Source organism: Aythya ferina (genome assembly GCF_964211825.1).
Source record: "Aythya ferina genome assembly, chromosome: 22".
Taxonomy (NCBI): Eukaryota; Metazoa; Chordata; class Aves; order Anseriformes; family Anatidae; genus Aythya; species Aythya ferina.
Window position 1 is genome coordinate 1784626 of NC_140320.1, and position 21489 is coordinate 1806114.

General features: G+C 44.1%; 1 protein-coding gene across 8 annotated transcripts in view; it reads right to left on the reverse strand.

Moving 5' to 3' along the window:
- The window catches only part of ARHGAP32 (Rho GTPase activating protein 32), a 265176-nt gene that overhangs the window by 142100 nt on the left and 101587 nt on the right, over window positions 1-21489 (reverse strand). For 5 of the 8 annotated variants that reach the window (XM_084495627.1, XM_084495626.1, XM_084495630.1 and 2 more), the window contains 3 exons: window positions 2292-2383; window positions 1205-1246; window positions 750-834 (listed from right to left, as the gene is read on the reverse strand). In XM_084495627.1, coding sequence (XP_084351753.1) covers window positions 750-834; window positions 1205-1246; window positions 2292-2383 — 219 coding nt within the window. Of the gene's footprint in view, window positions 1-749; window positions 835-1204; window positions 1247-2291; window positions 2384-11403; window positions 11450-21489 lie in introns of those variants that run through there. The other 3 variants (XM_084495629.1, XM_084495633.1, XM_084495634.1) reach the window with 2 other exon arrangements.

Below are 21489 nucleotides of genomic sequence, written 5' to 3' on the forward strand. Positions count from 1 at the left end.
GCAGAAACATGAAAAGCTGTAAATAATTCACTGTATTACAGGAAATGTTTTACAAATGAAAAGGTTGTAACCTCTTTTCGGCTACAAGGCTGGCAGATGCTGGAGGCATTCCTGTTTCTGAAAGTGCAGCACAAGATGTGCCCTATTTATGAGAAACTAGCAGTGACTCTTGGTTTTCAACCCTCCCCGGTACTCCTCAATGAAAAATGCATCTGCCTATGTTTCTGATGGATGGCTCACAAAGGAATAAAGCCTGCACACTTCTAGAAATGCAACTCAGGCTGACTAGCAGTTTCTTGCATTCTGATGACACAGCTGCTGCAGTGCACAATGCAGAGCTCGGATAACACGAAGAGAATCAGTAAATTTGAATTAACATTTTATATTTACATAAATACATGCACAACACAGTTGTTTAAAAATACACACACAAGCTAAAAAATATGCATGCAGTTACTACAGACAGCTCAATAATGCATGTTTAATGGAGTCTTAAAACCGTGACATCAGCCAAATCCTGTGGAAATAAAATCCTCTCCAGCCTCAAAGGGGTGGCCACACAGCTGAGGACAGCTTCTGGCCCTGAACACAGAAGCAACTGCAAAGAAAGAGATGCTATTGCTTTAACTTCCTATTACTAACATTTCACAATAAACTGAATAAACCTCAGTGGAGCTTCCCCCAGCAGGTTAGTTGGTAGCCAGACAAACATAATGATGTTTTGTATGTAAAAGAAAACTGAAACTCACCTGTATGTTGCCAAAGTCCACATTTTCGTAATGGAAATGCGCACATTCAGCCATCTTCGGAAAATGACCTTTTGTAAAGGATAACCTGAAGCACATCAAAAGCACACCATAAGATGCAAATCACTGACACCATGCTCAGCATCAAGCACTGTTATAAAATGCAGTTACTCATATAAAATAATAAGGAGCTTCTCAACCCAAAGCCGAGGGAACAGAGGGGTTTGGTGATGTGATGCACCGAAACAGTGGAGAAAGGAACTGAGTGAGGAAGGAAAACTAAATTGCAAAGTGGCTTTTATCATTGCATCCTTAAAGAACTGTGTGGCAATTTATCAACACCAAGGCCCACATCTTTAAGAAATGGTGCAGGGACAAGCCGCTCTACCTTTACAGATGCATTTTTGCAGTGCAAATAAACAGCCTTACACGAGACACATAGGAAAGTAGAACTTTACCTGTGAAAGGCATCACAGCCCATCAGTCCCGGGTTGATGTATCTGAGGGTGCAGAACAAACGCTATTTATCCTTTGCCTTTTTAAAATTCAAAAGTGAGGCATAATTATTCCCAAGTGTCTCCAGCTACAGTGATGGCTGACGGGGAGATCCTCTGGCTCTGCAACATGCTCTCGTTTCTGCTGAAGCTATTATAGACTCCTATAGATATTTCTGGTGGTGAGCCAATGAGATTGTCATTATCTAGCTCTCTCTTCCCACGGGAATACAAGTGGGAAGTGAGATACAGCATCTGGCTGCTCAACACTAGAACAAAGAGCCATTTCCCTTGCAGCATCAGAGCACTACAGAGGGGTGATCTGAATGCACAGATCAATCAATATTAGGGAGTTCTGGTCCTCAAGTCAGCACTCTTAGCAAAGACAAGTCAAGTAATATCGATTAATTTTGAACCTCTTTACAGGTTAGGGGTTTGAAACCTTAGCTACAAACATAGTAAGCTGGTTTACATTATCCAGGAGAGTGTGAAAGAGAGAGAAAAAGAGCCTAAGCTTGCAGAAAAAAAAAAAATCTGGGAAACCAGAGAAGTAAAAAATACCCCTAAAAAAGAAAAATTGTGCAAAACCCACTCAGTGAAGAGGAACAGGGCAGAATGTAAAAAAAAAAGGAAAAGAGTAAAACACAAATAAAAATATATATAGGCCACCCTACATATATATATTTAAATGAATTGGTTTCGGGAGAAATTACAAAAGTTTAAAAATACAGTAACTGTGAGGTTCAGAACTTAAACAGGCTTTGCTCATATGGCACAAAATGGGCAAGAGACCTAACAAAACCTCTGATGTCCCCAGTTTTAGACCACACTAACTATAATTTACTTTGTTTGGATGGATTAATGGTTGGACTAGATGATCTTAGAGGTCTTTCCAACCTAAATGATTCTATAATTTTGGTTGCTCTGATGAAGACATTAACAAAAATGGTTGCCAAATGCCCTAGCTGTATTCCAGCACAACAGCTAAAATCCAGGATATCAAAACTAGAAGCCCAACAAATACAGGAAAATGAAAGAACAGTGCTCTTACTTTTTCACATTCTTCACTTTCATACTTGCTGTGCTGCCACAAGTCCTAAGTGGCAACTCCCCTGAAATGTCAGGGATATCTGCACCTCTTGCCTGCAAAACAAATAAACAAATCAATCAATAAAAAGAACTTAAAAATTGATTGCATTCTGTGGCCATAGCTCAAACCTCATTTGTGGTAGAAGCTATACTTCTGCCTCTTAAACATGGGAGAAAAAGAAAACTGAAATTAGGGTTCTAACTTAGTATATGATTATCTCTTCCTCAGCTGTTTTGTAGAGCCTTGCTAATAACTCCAGAGATCCAGCATTTTATTAATTACTTTTTCTGGTTTCTAAAGAAGAGATTTTCAGACGTAGGTGTGTAACATGTTCCTAAACTCCATCCTTGGACTCCTCCTTAAGTACCCGATTTTTCCAAACATCTGTGCAGCGTTCAGGCAGGGGAAGAAGCTGGATAGCTCATGCGGCAGAAAATCAAGTTAATAACAGAGCTGCTCATATGTGGGAGGTGAGCTTTCAAAAAAGGTATTTGAAACTACTGGAACAAGTGCATGAACATATTAAAATTCATCAGAATTCATTTACTTTGGTGAGGCCACAACTCCACACTCTCTTTTTTCATTTGTTTTGTCACGCTTTTGCATCCTCTCCCTCCTCCAGCTGCTTCTCCATAAGCCGTGAGCCGTGCTGGGCAGACACTCAGCACCCCAGGTGGAACATGAGCACCATGCGCTCCTCTCGCTGTGCTGCTGCAGGCCCTAAGCTCTAGGGAATAAGGGGTTTTAGGCAAGGTTTTCATGAAGGGAACCAGTGATCAAACCAGGAGATCAGCACAGGCTGTACAGTGCAAGAGGAGTAAAATATGGTCCTTGATGTTGGCTCATTTGTGGCACGGGTGAGACCAGCTGAACGAGCACAGGACAGATCACAGAAGGATGTTTTTCTGCTTTATACAATGCAGTGCGAAACATGAATAATGTCCAGAATAATGAATGCTCAAGCAAGAAGAAGAGAGTCACTTCAGAACTCCTTCTCTTGGGGGCCCAGTACAAGTAGGTATTACATGAAACTCATTTCCTAATGACAGGAGTGAACAGACTTCTCTGATCCAGAATATCAGTGCCAATGCCTCTCACCCTGCCTACCAAAGGATCTGTGAATGGAGACGATCAGTGGGCAGGCTGTTGGACAGCACAACACAGCCAGCTGCACGCCGCAGTGTCAGCTATGGGCACAACTCGGTCCTCACCCCCCAGACTTCAGAGTCAGACAACCACAGTTCAGGCTGGCTGCCCTCCTACAGGGCGAACAATAGCAGAACCTCTCATTGCCCTCCCTGAAGCTCTCCTTTTAGCTTGACCTGGGTCAAATTTACATGTGCTTCACCACATCACAAAGAGCTGAAGTAAGTCAAAGCCATTCCCATATTCATTAACTAACAACAACAGAGCTAGAGGGAGCGATTCATCTCATTTAACTTCAAAAATGTACGAGGAGCACAGCTACAGCTGTCTATCTTCCCAAGGCTACCTTTATAGTCACTAGAGATACACAGGCACTTTGGGTCAGGAATTGATTTTTCTTCTTCTCCTAGATTAGGGAAAAGCAACTAGGAGCTGCAGGAGTATCTGCTTCTGCCTTGACAGAGGGAATCCAGGGTGGCCCTGGCTCAGGTGCAGGCATGCACTGCAGACACCTGCACTCGTCAGCCAGCATCACTGTGCCTGGGCAGGACTTGAGTAGAGCACAAGTTCTCCCTTCTGAGCCAAATTCCTCAGAAAAGGGATGCTGCAGCAGTGCCGGCCGTGCTCTCCCCTTCTGACAGCTCAGACGAGTTCGAGGTGAGGATGCTCACTCTCCCACTTGTGCCTGTCACAGCCCTGAAGAGAAGCAATGTTTCAGCTCCGCTGTCCCACAGCTGTACAGAACATGCTCGCCCACGCACTGAAGGAAAACAAGGACAATATTTACATCCTTAAATAAACCCTTCCTGGGCTGACTGACTGTTATAAGCACACAATTACTTCAGTGTGTAATAGGACACTTGAGAGTCTCATTGCGAATTTCAGCATTAAGAGGATCACCATTTTAATAAACCTTACAGGTCCTTTACATAAGAAAATAAGTAATTACAATAATAAATGTGCCATTCCTGTAAGCTGCTTTTTGGCAAAGCTGGATGCGCTTGCCTTAGTTTTCTAAGGAACAGAATTTTTGTAGGATGAAAAATAATTTTTCTTCTCCATCAGCAGTAGAAGCTGGTGGGATATAAAAATGGTTAAACAAATCTGACAGAAAAACGTGGGCTGCAAGCCAGTTTGCAGCAGTGGGCAGAGACTACCCTGGATCTGACTCAAAGCAGCGTAGGCAAAACTCACACCTCCGGGAGACTTAAATGCCAGCATTTCTTTTAAAAAGTTGTATTCTACTCTCCTTCCCGATTGAGTTATGTCCAATCCTGCTGGAAGGAGATATCCGCCTCTCCCAATTCCAGCAGCACGCGTCCATTGACATGGACTACAATGAGATGCGGTACACTCATTAACTGCGGGTGCTTTTCCAATTAGATTTGAGCTCTCAGGACTGTCGCAGAACATCATCTCCCAGAACTCACAGCTGAGGAAAACAGGCAGAACGGTGATCTTGTGTAAGCCAAAATCTTTAGTATGAGGTGCGAACACAGGAAAAAACTTGGTGATTAGATAATGAAGAAGGAAATTTAGTGCGATTTTATAAACCATATTGCTCCAAAATGAAACGCAGCTACTTTCTGTCTAAACCATAGATACAGAGCTACAGAAAAGCACGCTGTATTCACCACTAGTTTGTACTTGTTTCTATCCAAAACCTGGCAAGCAAAATGTCACCCTAGATTACCTTTCTCTCAAAATACAAACAAAACACTCCAAAATGAGATTTGTCGTCTTTTGTGTTTTGTGTCACAGTCATTTAACTTTTAAAATCATTTTGAAACAGCTGAATTACTAACATCTGAAAATTAGCTAGCTAACATCATCAGTTGCTTCTCACTTCCTTATTTTCCATGCATCACTCTTCTGTGGAAACCTAGTAATTGCAGAGCAAATCTGTTCATGCAAATTATTCAGTCCAATTTTCACAGCTTAATGTCACTGCTGCATCAATCAATCTGCTTTGGTCCAAACTTGGTAAACAAATTAGGACGTGATCCAGAACGCAGCCTGTTGACTCTATCCACACTCCTCTTACGCTTGAAGGCTTCTCAGCCCCACCGTGCTCCACCAGCTTCCCCCAAACCCACATATCCTCCTACCGCAGGCTAGACTGCACCACTTCAGTAACACCTGGGACAACATTTGAGATCTTCAGTATTTTGTAACAGGCACCAACATCAACTGTGAGGCAAGCAGGCACCACTAATGAGTTTAAGCAGTTTCAGGAGGACGTCTGTCTGTCTGTCCGTCCCACCCTTCTAATGGACAGCCATTCCAGTTTCAGGTCACCCCAGCTGTTTGCTGGGGGATTGCAGGAGGGTCCCCAAAGCACCTGTGGCACTCGGGGCAGTTCCAAGCATCGCTGTTAAACTTCCTGGGAATGCGAGAGCTGTCACAAACCAGGGTGACGAGCTGTAAGCATCCAAGTCTGAAATTATTGGTCTTTTATAGGCATGATTTGGAAAACTTCAGCTTTGCGCTCTCTAGCACAAAACTTTAAGTCACAAATAATTTATACCTGACAACTGCACAGCGTAACATTAAGGGATTTTCTCCTAAAAGTCTGATTGAATTTATCAGAAAGCATGTCAACCCTTATTCCCTCACTTCCATAAACATAACACAATTTGAATAAACACAAAAAACTGAAGAAAGCAGTCCATCAAACAAGATGCGACACAGGTTCTACCTTGGTACAAATGGGGAAACACTGAACCTAGGCAAAGCCCATTGCCTCAGACCTGCACTGGGAGGTACAAGAAGAGAAGGAAGGGTGGGATCCCACCAAGCTCCAAGGATCCTGTATAACTGGTAAAATGGTTTTCCACAGCACTATGATTTCCACAATCCCCCTCTCCCCACCTGCCTCTCTCTCATGTCCCCCATTTATCTCGGTCTTCAAAGAGCTTTGCTTTTAATTTCACAGAACCACTGAATCCAGCACGGCATGGACAACACGCTTCAATAACCACACACCTGTATCCTCAACAGCTCTGCTCAGAGCTTGCAGGGGCAGCCCCAGGCCATGATCCTACAGCAGAAGGACATGAGAGCAGACCCCCAAGCAGAGACACACCGGGTGGGCTGTGGCCCTGGGCAACCTGAGGGCAGGGGGTGGGAGCCCTCCTGCAGGGACTGCAGACCCCAAACACCCAGCGCTGCCCTGACGCGCCTCACGCAGCGACCGGTACAACTCGAGGCCTAAGCCAGGCTACAGGATCCAAGTGGGATTTCTGAGGGGGGAAATTTGCTCGTAGCCAAGGTTAACACAAAGTAAGGATAAATATTAGTCAGGCAGGAACATTTATGTGTCTTCCTATCATTAGTCTCTCACCCAAACCAGCTTAAGGAGACCAGATTGTTCTGGATTCCTTCAGCACACAGCCTTGTTGCTAAAAACGGCAGAGCGGATTCAAAACGCTGCCTGGTTTCCATGACAGTCTTTCCTTTATATCATTCCCATTTCCCCTTGATTTTCTTTCTAAACCTAACCCAAACCAACAAGCCATCACCGGAGCTTTCCAAGAAGACAAGCTGTGTAGGAGCTTCACGTCACCGAAGAACAGCAGGAAGCAGAAAGGTTCCTTCAGGAAGCCATTGCTCTGTGGGGAGCAGGGGGTGCTCCTCATGCGCGATGAAGGCCGCTGGGGTCCCACTCGGTGCCTGGTGGGCCACTGACCCCCAGGGGCATCGCCAGCTGTTCTCAACCTCGGATGCTGGTTAGCTGCACACAGGCATCAACTCTTCTGCAGAGCTTACTTTGCAGCATTAAAACGAAGCTGTCCTACACACATCTCCCGTCACGAGGAGGTTAAAGGATGATGGCTCCATGAGCATTGCCCTGCCCTTACCAATCGCTGTTCAAGAGCGAGGCCGAAGCAGGATGGAAGAAGAAAGACAGTTTGTCTTGGCCTCTGCAGCCACTAACACAGTCCAAGGAGAGAAGGTTTCCTTACTTACAGGATTATCAAATCACACCAATACCCCAAAGAGGAAGGGACACGCCAGGGTCATCCAGTCCAGCTCCGGCCTTCACACAGGACTAGCCAAAAATAACAACAACCTTGGTTCTGCACAGCAAACAAATCAACAAAGCAAAGGCAAAATACTTTCACTATACATAAAATCCCCATGTCCGAGCTGTTAGAAGTAATTCCAAATGAAAGGTCCCAATTCTGCAGCTTTCATCTGCCTGAGCATTATCCCTAAAAGGATTAAAATGTACCTGAGTCCAGGAAGCCTGTAACTGGGTCGCTTTTTTGGATGGAAGAAACGTACAGCAATTGAAGAAGATACAACATTCATCAAAAAATGTCAGAGGTACAGTGGCAGTATGATGAAAATACAAGTACTTGCCAAGCTCTCATATAAAAAATCATCTCTGATGATTCATTTAGTGGATGCAGGTACCAAGCTTCCGAAATGATTTCATGCAGGACGTTTGTGTCACTGCAAGCAGCTTTAACACACTGCAGCTAAGTCTTCCAGAACTGCATAAGATATTTGGACACATTTAAAGTGAATAAGCACCTGATTTGTGTGCACAGGTCTGACAAGCTCATCTTAAACAAAAATATCTGCCCATTATACTAAAGCAGTTTTACTGAAGAAGCAAAAAAAAAGACAAGACCCTCCAGACGCTACACTTCCCAGCTGACCTTAAGAATTAGCATCCGTGCTATTCACAGTCTGATCAACAGAGCGCAGCACTGGCGCATTTAATAACTGCCTGGAGCCTGTACACAGCTGAAAACCAAGGGCAGCCCCTGTTCCCATAGCCAAGGGGGCCACCTACCCACCTGTGTCCTCGTGCAGCATCACAAACCGGGCCCAGCGTGCTGGGATGGATGGCAGCAACCTGAGTGCCAACAAAAGGGCACAGAAGTGGTTTTCAGAATGAGAAAGTTGACGTTTTTACATTTTCTATATATTTTTTTGTTTTTATTTTTTAATTAACATCATCACTTAGCTCCTTACCTAGTGCAAGTTTCTATATTCTGGCTGCAAGGATAAATGAAAAACCCTTTCTGCCTTGCCAGAGGGGAGCTGCAGGACTGGCTTCTGTGCAGGCATAGCTCAAGGCCAGAGCTGCTGGAGTAATTAGAGGTAGCACAGAGATTTTAATTTAGCTCTCAGCTTGGGGACTATAGTGCGTGGAGAAACAGTTACCCTGCGTTTAAAGTCTCCTGGCAAACAAGGAAATGTGATAGAGGAAAGTCAGTGAAGGAATGACAAGTGTTACCAGTATGGTAACTCTGAATACCGACTGGGCACATTCTGAATCCCACATTTAAGAAAGCTGCATTCAATCAAGAAGATACTTTAATTTTTCTTTTTTTCTTTTTTCTTTTTTTTTTTTTTTTTGAGTTTAGGACATTTAATTCCATTTTCCACATTCCCTGTCAATGCTGAATTGTTCTAGCCAGCACTTATTGCATGGCACAGTTAACAGTGAATTACTCTCTTTCACAAGACCACACAGGATGTGTTTTTTCTGCTCCCAACATTTTCCCTCCAAAGCGAAAAAAATAAGAAAAAACTTTTAAGCATTGCCATGAGCTGGCAAATTAAGGGAAACCTCTCATTCCTGAGCTTTAGCATTACAGTGGAGTTAGTCCAGGGCATCCATTTACCATAGTTTAAAGGATCAGCCTGGACTGAACAAAGCACAGATTCTTAACCATTCATCTACTGGTTTTTCACATCAAGTGTGCTAGCTCACAGATACGTGGGTCCAACCCTCCCCAGCTCACATGTAAAGCAGCTAATTTGGTAAATGGAATCCAAGACACTGAGTAAGCGACTTGGCAGCAGCACCAACCTCCTTGGGCAGGACTATTGCCACTGCGAACAAAACTCACCTCTGCAAAGCAGGCAGATTTTATGTCACACCAGGATTTCCTAAGTGGACCTTAAAAAGATGCATGGACGGGCACAGACTCTGCGGATGAATGATGTGCACCCAAGGGGCAGTTAGTGCCAGCAAAGCAGCCCTACACTGGTGTGTTTTCTTTCATAGCTACTGTTTGTTTCAGAAAATGGCATGCACCAAGCAAAAATGGATGCACCAAGCAAATATGAATGGTTAGCCACTGAGGACAGCATTAGCATGATAACTACCTGTGAGATGTAAGTTTGGCCTTGACACTCTATAGCGAGCAGCAGTGAGCCCCTTATTACCATTCACAAAGGTTTCAGCCTGGGGAGCTGCAGTGGTACAGTACAGAGCCCCACATAATGGTATACTGGCTAAGGAATGTACTTTCTTTAAGAACAAAAATCCCACATACAATATGCGTGGGAAAGGCAGCCAGGGTTAGAGTCCTTCTTCTGTACAGCTTACAAAATAAATTTTAGAAGAAAGCCAGAGAAAACAGAACATCCAACGAGCACAATACTTTGATTCCAGTTCCTTGTTGGCTAAAAAAAAACAACCCCCAAATCCCTCACCCTGCTTGGTACACAATTTCTGCAGTCTATTGTTTCACAAGGGGAGGAAGGATCCTAATCATGGCTTAGTTACACAAGGACCAGCGGGGCTTTGGGTTGTTATGCCAGAATGCAATTTCTCATAGCACAAAAAACTACAGAAATTAAGTCAGGCACAAACTAGCAAATGCCACTCCAGCAAGTCCCCTGACCATATTCAGTGATTGTGCAAATAACAACACTACATTACATTATGCTATAGGTATAAATCGGCTTAGGAACCAAAGAACTTACCACTGCAGTGGGAGAAAGACTGGGAAGGCAGAAAAAAACAGCAGCCTGACATTTAACCCCAATGTATCACCAGGTCCATAGAGTTAACATGAATTTATGTTTATGCTTGTAAACCAAGCCAACTTGGGCTCGGTTTATAAGAAGAGCTGGTTCCAACAGCATAAAACACACGACTGGTATACGACATGTTCATTCTGCAAACCCTTCTAATAACACAGTAACATGAGGAATGGGCTTATTTGTAGCGTGCCATTTATCCCCTAAAGCCATCCCTATCAGCCATCAACTTCTGGGCAGCAGAGCAGAAGTCAGCTCATCAGCCATGCTCGAGTGCCACCAGGGAAGGTGGCCCTGCTGTGGCCGCTTCTCCAGCGGGGTGAGGGTGCCGAGGGACGATGCTGGCAGACCCCAGGTGACAGTGGGCTCCAGCAAGGCCCTGTGTCACCTGGGGAGGTCAGACCAGGACACGGCATCACCTACGAGAGGGCTGCACATGCTTCTGGTCAGGAAAGCCTGGAAGGTGAACGGTGACATCCTGCTCACAGCACCAAGGAGATCTTCAGCAGGAGTTGCTGGTGGGAATCCTCGCCGCCAAGGATGTCAGACTGCATTCATCAAATTATTAGCTAAAAAGGAGGGATTTCCTCCCTAAGGGTCAATGCTTAAGACAAAAACAAGAGGCAGGTATAGGAACACATGCCCAGAGACAAGAAGCGTGACGAAGCTGGCAGACATCCCTACAGGAGCACACAGCTGGAGCACACCGCTGCCCTTCAGCCTGGGGAACTGACGGCAGCCCCTTCACCACACACAAATACCAGGAAAAAGGTTGTGCCACAAAGCAAGAAGCAACAGTTAACATTTCGGGTTCTGAAACCACGCCAAAGAGCAACTTCAGACGCTTTCAAGCTGAAACTACTTGCTGGCAGTACAGGCCGCAGAGCAAATCAAGAACACGCAGACCCTGAAGCTCCCCTTTTCTTACACTGCCTAGAGGAGAAGGCGCACCAGGAGCACTGCCACCGAGGGCAGAGTTTCGTGGTAGCCTGGCTTGAAGAGGCAAAGCCACATTTTTAAACTCCAGCCCCAATCCTTCAGCTCCTGGCTACTCTCTCCCACTTCCTTGCACTGCAGCAGCTATTTTAGTGGTTACAATCCCAAACAATACGGACTGAAAAGAAAGAGAAAAACTAACCTTCTTGGAGGGGGATTATTTTTAAACGAGATTATCGCAGTGATCCCCTTCCCAGCACTTCATCCCAGAAACTCGCTCACCACAACTGTCCCAAGGCAGACCCCTGCAGCCTGGCAGGGAGCTGCCTCCAAAGAGAGGCCTTGGGACTCTTTGAGGCCACTGAGCATCATCATCCAGTCCCAAAAGGACACCCTGGAGTTGATAACTGGCTGCTGCTATCCAGAACCACAGTGAATTTCAGTCTGCAGCTACACAAGCCAGCCCTGGCGCCAGCTGCTGGGAGGCTGCGCATCCTCACACAACCCGGTCACAGCCACAAGCTTCTGGATCCCACAACACCAGCTGAGGAAAATTAACTGAACGAGACACACTCACTTCTAGGGAGACAGAATCTTTAAAGCCACGCTCAATGGAAAAAGCAAGGCCTACAGCAGCTATCACAAACCTTCTTGCAATGACCTCAAAGCAAAGAAAGCAAGGAATGAGTTCAAAAATCAGGCTAAAGATTACCAATTTTTAGGGAGTAATTCATCGCTGTATAACGAAGAAGGCTGAATCGTAGGGTTGCCCACAGCCTTTAGCAAGAGCAGCTACGTGCTGACAGGTTTTTCTCAGTCTCTTGGAGCTAAGCCGGGGCTGGGGAACAGAGGGGGGCTGCTGAGCGATCTGCTGACAGCAGCTCAAACCTGGTCCGTCTTTTTTCACGTTATGGTAACTGAGAGGCAATGAATACTGACTTTAAAAAAAAAAACACAAGTATAAATAAGAAACTCCTTTCCCTTCCTGCATGTTCCATCTCATTTTAGAGCAGAAAAAAAAGACAGGGAAAAGTGATTGACAGGTAAATAAATTATAAGTTTTATCCCCCTAAATAAGTACATTTCAAACAAATGTGGCATTTCTTACATTGCAACAACAAAATGTGTAAAAAGAGATCATCTTTGGAATTGGGTGGGAGGAAAGGAGGCGGAGGGTCATGACAGCATAATCCAGCCTTCGGAGCTCACCTCGTGCTTCCTCCCAGCACCGAAATGGGGATGCAAAGGCTGATTGCAGGGCTAATTACATCGGCGTCACCACAGCAACCTGCAGAGCATCACCAGCACGCTGCCACCACCAGGCAAACCAGCCGAGCCCGATCCAACAGAAAACTGGTGATAATTATAAAAGATATGGGGATGTGAAACCATCTGAAACTGAAATTCAATTACCTAAAACCCAGGAAATTCAAGCCAGTCATTCACAGACCAAGCAAAGCCGGCCTCCACTGCCACACAGCCACTATTGATACCAGACATGCCACTGAGCACGGCCGTCTACACGGGGCATGATTAACGGGGGTGCTGGGGCTCCCCGATGCCTTAATAAACCCAGACGTAAGTGCTTAACGTGCATTAATGCATTTTAGCCCTTCCTACACGTATGCAATTTGGCAGAGGGCTGCTGGGAGCATTCAAAAAATTAGCTAGTACACCCCAGTGCCACCTTTGTCTTCTTCACTGCCATTATCCTCCACGACTAAGAGGAAGTACAGGTGGTAGTGTGTAAATACACGACCCAAATGTTTTACTTAGCAAGACTCTATTTACTGATGCGCATTGGATTAACTTTGAAATAAACAGACGTGCAAAATGCAAAAGCAGGGTGCATTCAAACTGGTGGACACGGTGATCAGTAAACTTTACTCATCCAGCCTTAGCAAATTTTATATCTTTTTTTTTCCTCTAAATGCTGCATACACAAAACTCTAAAACAGAAATTTAGAAATTATATTTTTTTCTCCCAGACTGACACTGTACTGCAAGACTGTACGCACTGTAAACTGGAGTAAACATAACTGGAAACAATTGCTTCTATAGCATCGCCAACAAAAATTAAATGATTGCTATAAATTAATACTTACTGCCAAAACTACAGTATCCATTCTGGTTTAATTGAACTCATTTAATTGGCAAACTCAAATGGAAGCCAATGTGCCAATTAAGCGATTGTCCCAATTCTTAAAGATTCCCAGGGAGCCTCACGCTGGGAGCTAGCCTGTGGAAGGGAAACAGCTCTCTAACCAAGACGGAGGGAGGGAAAGGACCATATGCAACAAGGGGATACCTTGCCAAAAGCTTCCTAAGGCAAAAAACATTCGATTCATGCAGCAATAATAAGGGAAACGAGTTATGTGAATTGAAAATGAAATGTAGGCTGTTGGTCCGATGCCAGACCAGAACTGTTTGGACCAAAATATTATTACAGCCCGGTGGCCGCTTGATGTGCTGCATGGAACATTTGTCTCCTGTCGAGGCCTGTGCTGGTGATAGTCCCACACTGTCTGAAACCCCATTTCTGCCCCATCGTTACCCTGGTCCAAAGGGCTGCCTGTGCCCCCGCTGCTACACATGATGAGCACCGCAATCCACATCAAAGTGCTGCAGATTATCGGAGTGCTGAGTACGAAAGGTGCTGCTGCATCAGCACACAGCTAACGTCTGAACCTCAAGGTAACGTTTTCCATTACATGTAAGTAATGCAATGACTCCTAAGACTGAGGGCCAGAAGCCAGGTGTTGGAGCATCTAGGTGAATAAGTATCTAAAGCCCAATCCCAGTGAAATGTCCACGCCATTAAAAAAAAAAAAAAAAAAAAAAAAAAAAGAGAGCCTACAGGTTGGCAGAGTTCAACAGCGCTCTTCTTTTTTTCAAAAGAAGTACACAGCATTCATCCCACGTGAAAACAGGATCAGGCTAAGGCAACTGCCTGCACACCACTGAACAGCTCACAGTCAGATACCCAGCTGTGAAATTCTGGTGCTGGTTCGTATGTATACAGAGCACAAATGGCTGCAAGCCACTGGAATAGAAAATCCCAAATGTCAGCTCTGACATGTCGCAGGGTACTGTATCCATGCATCTCAGTTGCAGAAATGACAGCATTTCAGTAAACCACCTTTTTGGAAACCACCATAGCTGATGGTGCCAAACAAGTGGGTTTACCACACTGCCTTGTTCTTCAGAGTTTTACACAGTTCCTGGAAGTATTCATCTTGGCTTGGTCACGACTGACATCCTCAGAAACACGCCTGATGTCTTCAATTAAAAGTAAAATAAAACAAAACAAAAATGAAGAGGAAAAAAAATAAAAAAGGAACCCTAGCTACTCCTATTCTGTGCATGTATTCTTGCAGAAGTCACAGACGAGATCTGGGGCAGCACCGGGCTAAGCGCTCTACAAAGAATGAGAAACAAACCCGGCTCTACAAGAGAGTGAAATCTTTCTTTACAATCTACTAATCTCTACACACTTTTATAAATTGTATTTAAAATTAGTTTTCTTGTCACTCCTGTCCCAGATTTAAGACAGTGATATATTGAGGTCTCATTAAAAAGTCTTTGTTACCCTCACAAACCATGGCATGTTACCTTACCTAGTATCAAACGCTGGAACCACTACAGGCCTCAGAATCCATCTGAACAGATGTAAGAGCTGGGATCACTGCAGGGACTTCATAAAGACAGGATCTAACCCCTGTACCTTTCTAAAACATTTGCAGGAAAACAAGAAAATTCCACCAGCATAAGGCAAAAAGGATGCTGCGTACCACCTGCCAACTGTCCATCTTCTTATTCATTAACTCATTTGCCAAATTCAAGGATTCTCAATGGCTTCTTACCAGTAATTTAGAGGTTTCTACGTCAGCCCATTTCTAGGCAACCTGATTATAAATTAGTACCACTGGGGGACACGGAGGTTATCTTCTCAATAACTCCATTATTAACTGTACCTCTAGATCCCAAAAGCGATGGCTTAGAGGTGCACCAGGGCGGAAAGGCTGGCATCCTCTGGGTGAGGAACGCGTGCACACCATCAGCAGCGATCTACTGGCGAGCGAAGCCCTGCAGACATTCACTGCAGGACGTGAGCAGGCGGAGGAGCAATCGATCACCTGGATCCTGCTCGGGGCACTATGAAAAGAGATCTCCCAGGAAATAAACCTACCACAGCTTTAGGGCCTTTGAAAGCTTCCAGAGCTGAAAGAAGTGCACACTCTGCAGAAAAAAACAGCCTTGTTCAGAAGCACATATATAAAAAAGAAATCCCATTTCTAGCTGTGGAGTCAGTACATTCACCTTATCTCTCACAGTTCTGCCTGCCAGCTTAAGGCAGCTTCAGGTGGTATCTTCCCAGGACAGCGCGGTTTTAAAAGGGTATGTGAGTAATGAGTTTTATATTTAAAATATTTTATATTTATTTTCACTCCTGTAACCCTGCTTCCCCACAAAATTTAGACAAAAGGCAATGGTATCGAGCGTGCGTTCACGGCTGTAAGCACAGAGGGCTGCCGAGGGGCAAGGCTGGAGCAGATTGTGCCGAGCGCTGCAACCTCCAGGATCATAAAGAGATGCTGAGAGGAAATCAGAAACATAAGGTAAACGCAATATTAAGTAAAAATACCAAAATATGCTAAAGTTAATGACAGGCTGAGGACAGCTGTTTTGTAGGTTTGTGTGAGAAACCTTATTTAAAGTTTTTTTTCACAACTTCATTTCTCCTAGCACAGAAACAGCACTTTTCAGTGCCCTACAAGGAAAGATGCTCCTTTCCTCGACAGTAACATAACTAGCTCAGAGAAACATTAGGAAATCCATATGCTGCAATATTACTTGGCTCAAATATGGCTTTTCATCCCTACAACTCACAAGTATCTAACAAAGTCACTGTCATCGACTGCATTTTCCAAACTGAGAAAACCGGCGTGTGAAGGTTACGCGGCAGGCCAGCAGCGCGGTGGGACTTGGAGGCTGAGACATGAGAAAAACAGCGGGGCTAATATTAATAAAGTCTGAAAGTACAGAACATAACTGGGGGTTGACACAAAACATAGCAGTCCTTGAGGACTGGTCAAGCAGCTGTCTTATTATTTAACTCCTACAAAGTCTGTCTGCCTAGTGTTGCATCTCAGTCTGGTTCTCAGATTTGACAGCATGAGATTTTGTAACTACTATGAAGTTTCAAGAACCACCAAAAGTACCCAGACAAACTAAATCTCTAACAGAAAATTACTTGCCTTTCTGCAAAACCCCAAACAAGAAAAACAGATGAAAGTACCGGTGATAAACGTAGAAAAAAACAATCAAAGAAGTACAAAGGACTGAAGTTACTCAAGTGCCCAGAATTAACTGACAATGACAAAACTATTAAAAATAGAGTTTCTGTCCTACCTAATATTCATGTTATGGGAGGACATTCGACCTCTATATATTTAGAAAGACCTTTAGTTTATTTCTTGTTAAAAAGTGGCTTTGGAAACAAAGCAGTTATATAAATTAATAATAAGCACTTCCAAGCATATTGCAGATAAAAGGGGGGAGAGGGAGGGCAGGGACAACTTGGGTATGTTCATCTAACCGTGAATGCATAAATCACCTTTTCCCAAAGTACAAAAACATGTACAAAGGCAAAGTTCAGGAGAGAAATGAACGAGCATCACAGGTCTGTCTGTCGTGTCAGACGTTTCCAGGCTCTCCGTATTGCTGCTGGTCTCAGCATTACTCACCTGGCAGAATACAAAAGTCACTGCACGCGACAAAGCCTGGCACCCAGTTGGGTCTCCAGCTGTCTACAACAGGAAGCAAAGGAGACCAGAGACCAACACAGCAATGTCCAACTCCCTCAGCCTTTACAGCCTCCATTCCCCAGAACAAGCAACAAGAAAACCCGAAATGTGCAACGTGAACAACTACCAACCAGAAATTAAGTTTTTTGTGCAGCTCTGAGAAACTCACATAGCATGTGAGCAGCATACTCTGGGAAAAGATCAAACCTGAGGCTGTTAAGAATGCACAATGAAGAATGGAAAGGGAAAGAAGTTTCAGGATTAACATGGTCAGGAGAAAGGCAAATATAGTATATGCACTGGTTAAACAAAACGCAGGGTGTGACGGCGTTGAACCCCTAGAACGAGAGCATTCTGTCAATATTTCCTTCTGACTGGACACAAGGCAGAAGATGAAAATGTAAATTTGATTCATTTAACACAGTAAACATGAGCAAGTGAGGGTTTTTCACCCATCTGAAATGTATTCAGAGGACCACAAAGTAAAAGGAACACCGTAAGAACAAACCCTAAGTACAAGTACCTTTATTACCTACCCCTATGCCTCATTGTACCAAATCACTGTGCAGCAAATCTTAGACCTGAATTTTCTTGTTTATCCTCTTCTAAATCTCTTTTATGCAGGTACCTGGACTGTTAAATTTTTATATTGCTGGCATAGAGCTGTGCAACAGGACACATTCTAAAAAATGAATCAATGGTTAGCAGAATGAAAGGAACAGCCTCTTGTTCCAGCACAGTGTAATGGCCCCAGTCCTTCTGGCCGGGTTTAACAGCTTCTCTTCAGGACAAAGACGTACCCTGACAGAACATCCTGCAAAAGCAGGGCCATTGCACTATCTTCCCTAACATCTTATGAAATACTACACTGTACACACGCACACACACGCACACATATCCTTTAACAGTCATTTGCTTTCTGTATGGATTCCATTTATTGAAATTCTTTTTTTTCTTTTTAACGCAAATATTTAGTTTGACTCTCCTATGCTCAGAATTTGTGCTAACAGCTATTGAAAATGCACAACTGGAAACATGAAGGAAATGTTCTTCCCTTGTCACTATGAGAACATGGAGTTTCCTAACTTCTTCACTGCTGGCAGCTGGTACTTTTGCTAGATGTTCCATAAAGCTACTCATTTTCTTCCCCTATAATGAAAGATCCCACCAGAAGGAAAAAAAGTCGAGGGTACATATCTTGTTTCCCACAGTTTTTTGTTTGTTTGTTTTTTTCCCCAGAATGCAGATAAATACACGTATACAGAAAGAGAATTTAGTGCAACACTCCCAGGTGATTTGCAACCACATTCTACTATTTTCTCAGCGACAGGTACTTACTGCCTCACAGTTTTATTGTCTTAACCATCAGCCAGTCAATAAAACTACCAAAAAATGTTAATCTGTACCTCTTAACAAAAACTAGCAAAAACCCACAACCAACAAAAAAAAAAACAACACGAAACATCCAACCAAAGGGGTTTTTTTTAAGAATCTCCCCCTCACCAATAATGCTACAAGAGTAAATTGTGTATAAGTAGGGGGCGAAGGGCAGGCTGGGCTAGCCCTTTGTCATAGCTGCAAGCGAGCATTTTATAACATTAAAAGAAATTCTCATTTGTTTGCCAGACACAAATGCAACTTGCAAGACTGCAATGACCGTTTTCTAATGATTACTGAGCTCTCAATGAACAAAAGTGAGACTAAATTTCCATCTTAATTTAAAAAAAAATTCCCCCCTAATGCAAATATAGTAGCACAAGTTCTCCAGGACTGCAGTGTTGAAGAGGAACAGGAAAACATTTGGAATGCCACCTCCTACACGAACAAATCTTCCTGTCAGAAATTTAAGTTACCTAACTGCTAGCAGTCAACAGGGAGTTTGCCAGGGATTGAAATTCTGCTCAGCTCCTCAGTTCAACTCTCCATGAGCTGAACTCAACGATCCTTGTGGGTGCCTTCCAGCTCAGGGTGTGCTGACTCCACCGGAGCTGTGTGTTTCCCCAGGATGCCTCCTGCAGCTAGCTGGCTGCCGTTCGGGTCTGCAGCCACCCTCCTTTGCAGGCTGGCACTGACAGCAGTTGCAGGGTCTCACAGAAAGTTGCAGGAGCACCGCACAACCTGAGCATGCACCTGTCCAGCAGTCAGCAGGCACAGAAGTTTCTAAGCGTTGTGCACCTATGGGGGTTGAACACTGAACAGTGTACGTGAGGACAACAGTCCTGATGAGATGAGGGAAGGTATCGAGCCAGAGCCGGTGAACCTGTCTTCCATTATAAACCATCGGTAGGGAAAAAAAAAAAAAAAAAAAGAAAAGAAAAACACAAACAAACGCTAGAATAAATGAGGTATGCCAGCTAACTTGTGTTACAGGTGGAGACTGAATTGGAGAGCCGCATTCCTGAGACACACCTCGAGGTTACAGACACCGCGGTGTCAAGCAGTGATCTGCACAGGAGGCTTGGCTTTAGGGCGCTTCGGAGCACCATGCTCTGAGGTTGATGCCTGAATAATGCTGATTAGAACAGACAGGGCTCCCGAACAGGAGGCACCAATGTGAACTGCTGGCCAAGGCAGAAAGAAGGAAAAATGTACCTGCATATAGAGGAAAAAGATACCTAGGAGGTGACAATTGCAAGAAGTCTACATTAGCTATGGATAAGCACAGGGTCAAGCAGAACAACAAGCGCAGAAAATACCAGCAGAGAAAAAACACTAGTGAGGCCTGAGTTCTCTCTTTTTTTTTTTTTTTGGTCTAAAAATAAAGTTTGAAACAAAATATTTTAATTGTATTATGTGGGGTTTAGAACAGTAAACCATAGAAATGAACTTTGTTGTCTCATTTAAAATTAAAATAAATACCTGGCTTGTAGGGAGGGTACACATTTCCTGAATGCTGTGTAATGAACATTTAACCCCACATCTATTTTATGTGACCCAGCCAAATATTAATGATGATTTAAACTTTAAATAATCCATCAAGATGAACGCTCATGTTTCAGTGGGTTTTGAATGTCCTGCTTGCTTCCTTTGTCTTGTTGGATTCTCCTGTGGCTTCATGAATAGCATTGATTTCACTTGAACCACATCCTTGGAAGGCTTGTTCAGCCGCTGAAGAAAAGTGAGGTTGAAATGTGTGCTCTCTCACTGTCGGGCACTGTGTAAGCTCAGGGTACCTTGCATCCTTCCTTTTAAAGGTTGTTCACAAAGGTGGTGCTACAGAAGGCACAAGTGCATATGTGACAAGGTCAACGCTCCTAGACGAAGAAAAACTTGCTACTCAGATCTTCTACAGGAGTATCGGTCTTTATGCTACAGCCTGAAATTTCTAAGACAAACCAGAGGAATGTGTCTGCTGCCACGTTTCAAGATAAGCAAGATGAAGTTACTGCCCTTTGTTTCACTGTTCTGTTAACATTAAACCACGATAAAACAACTTATACCTCCAAATTAAGTGCTGCTGGTAATAACAGTAGTCATTAAGATTCATTAAGTACTACCGAAAGTCATCACAGGTCTGTATAAAAGTCCTAGGGACACTGGCCATGTACAGTAACGCAGCAGTGAAACAACCCAAATGTTTTTCATCAGCCCTGCAATTCCAAAGGGAAAAGGAAAACGCATCAAATATTTACTGACCAACAGTGAAAATTCCTTCTCCCCCCATATCCTCCCCCAAAGTTGGGGTTTTATCCACTAAGGCCTCTGATCTCACCCTAGTAACCGAGCTTAAAAGCCAACCAGGCAGCCCAGCACCTGGGCTTCTCTGCAGCCCCAGCCCCACACCTCAGATGGCCGTGGCCGTGCTGCAGTGCAGCGGAGCCCAGCCCATCTCTCACACTGCTGCTGCACTGCTGGGAGCCCGGGAGCAGCGTACATATGGCTTTTCCAGGCTGATGCCCTGCCACTGCCACATGATCTGATGCAAGGGAAAACCTGTCACTGGTCTCCCATCTCAGTAAGTAATTTCAGCCGTGCAGCTGGACTGTCCCCATGAGAGCAGCGATCCCACCCTGAAATATTGAGACCTTCTCCCTGTCCAAGGTCTGTCACAGAATGCAATTTCCTCATCAGCTTATTATGCTAATGAGGCAATTTAAAAAATCTGAGAATAACAAGCAAGATATAACTTCCAGATGCTCCTATACCAAAACAAGGTAGGTCAAGCTTCTGTGAGGTAAGATAACTTCACAAAACCAACTTATTTGACCACTAAGAAAATAACCGACTGTCCAAGCTCAGCAAATTCTAGAGGATTTGGGAAAAGTGGAACTGCGGGTACTCTGTTCATTTAAAAAGAAAACAAATCAGGGTGCTACAGTTTTCTGTGGCCCACTGCCACTTGTTCCGTTTTCATTAGGCATGAGAACCCCACTTTTGTGGCTGCTTTTCTGCAATTCCTTTCCATGTGATGGCAGGTAAGCTTTTAGGCTGACATTTTTTATTTCTGTAGACTTAGCCAGCATTTTGCTAAAACCATATTT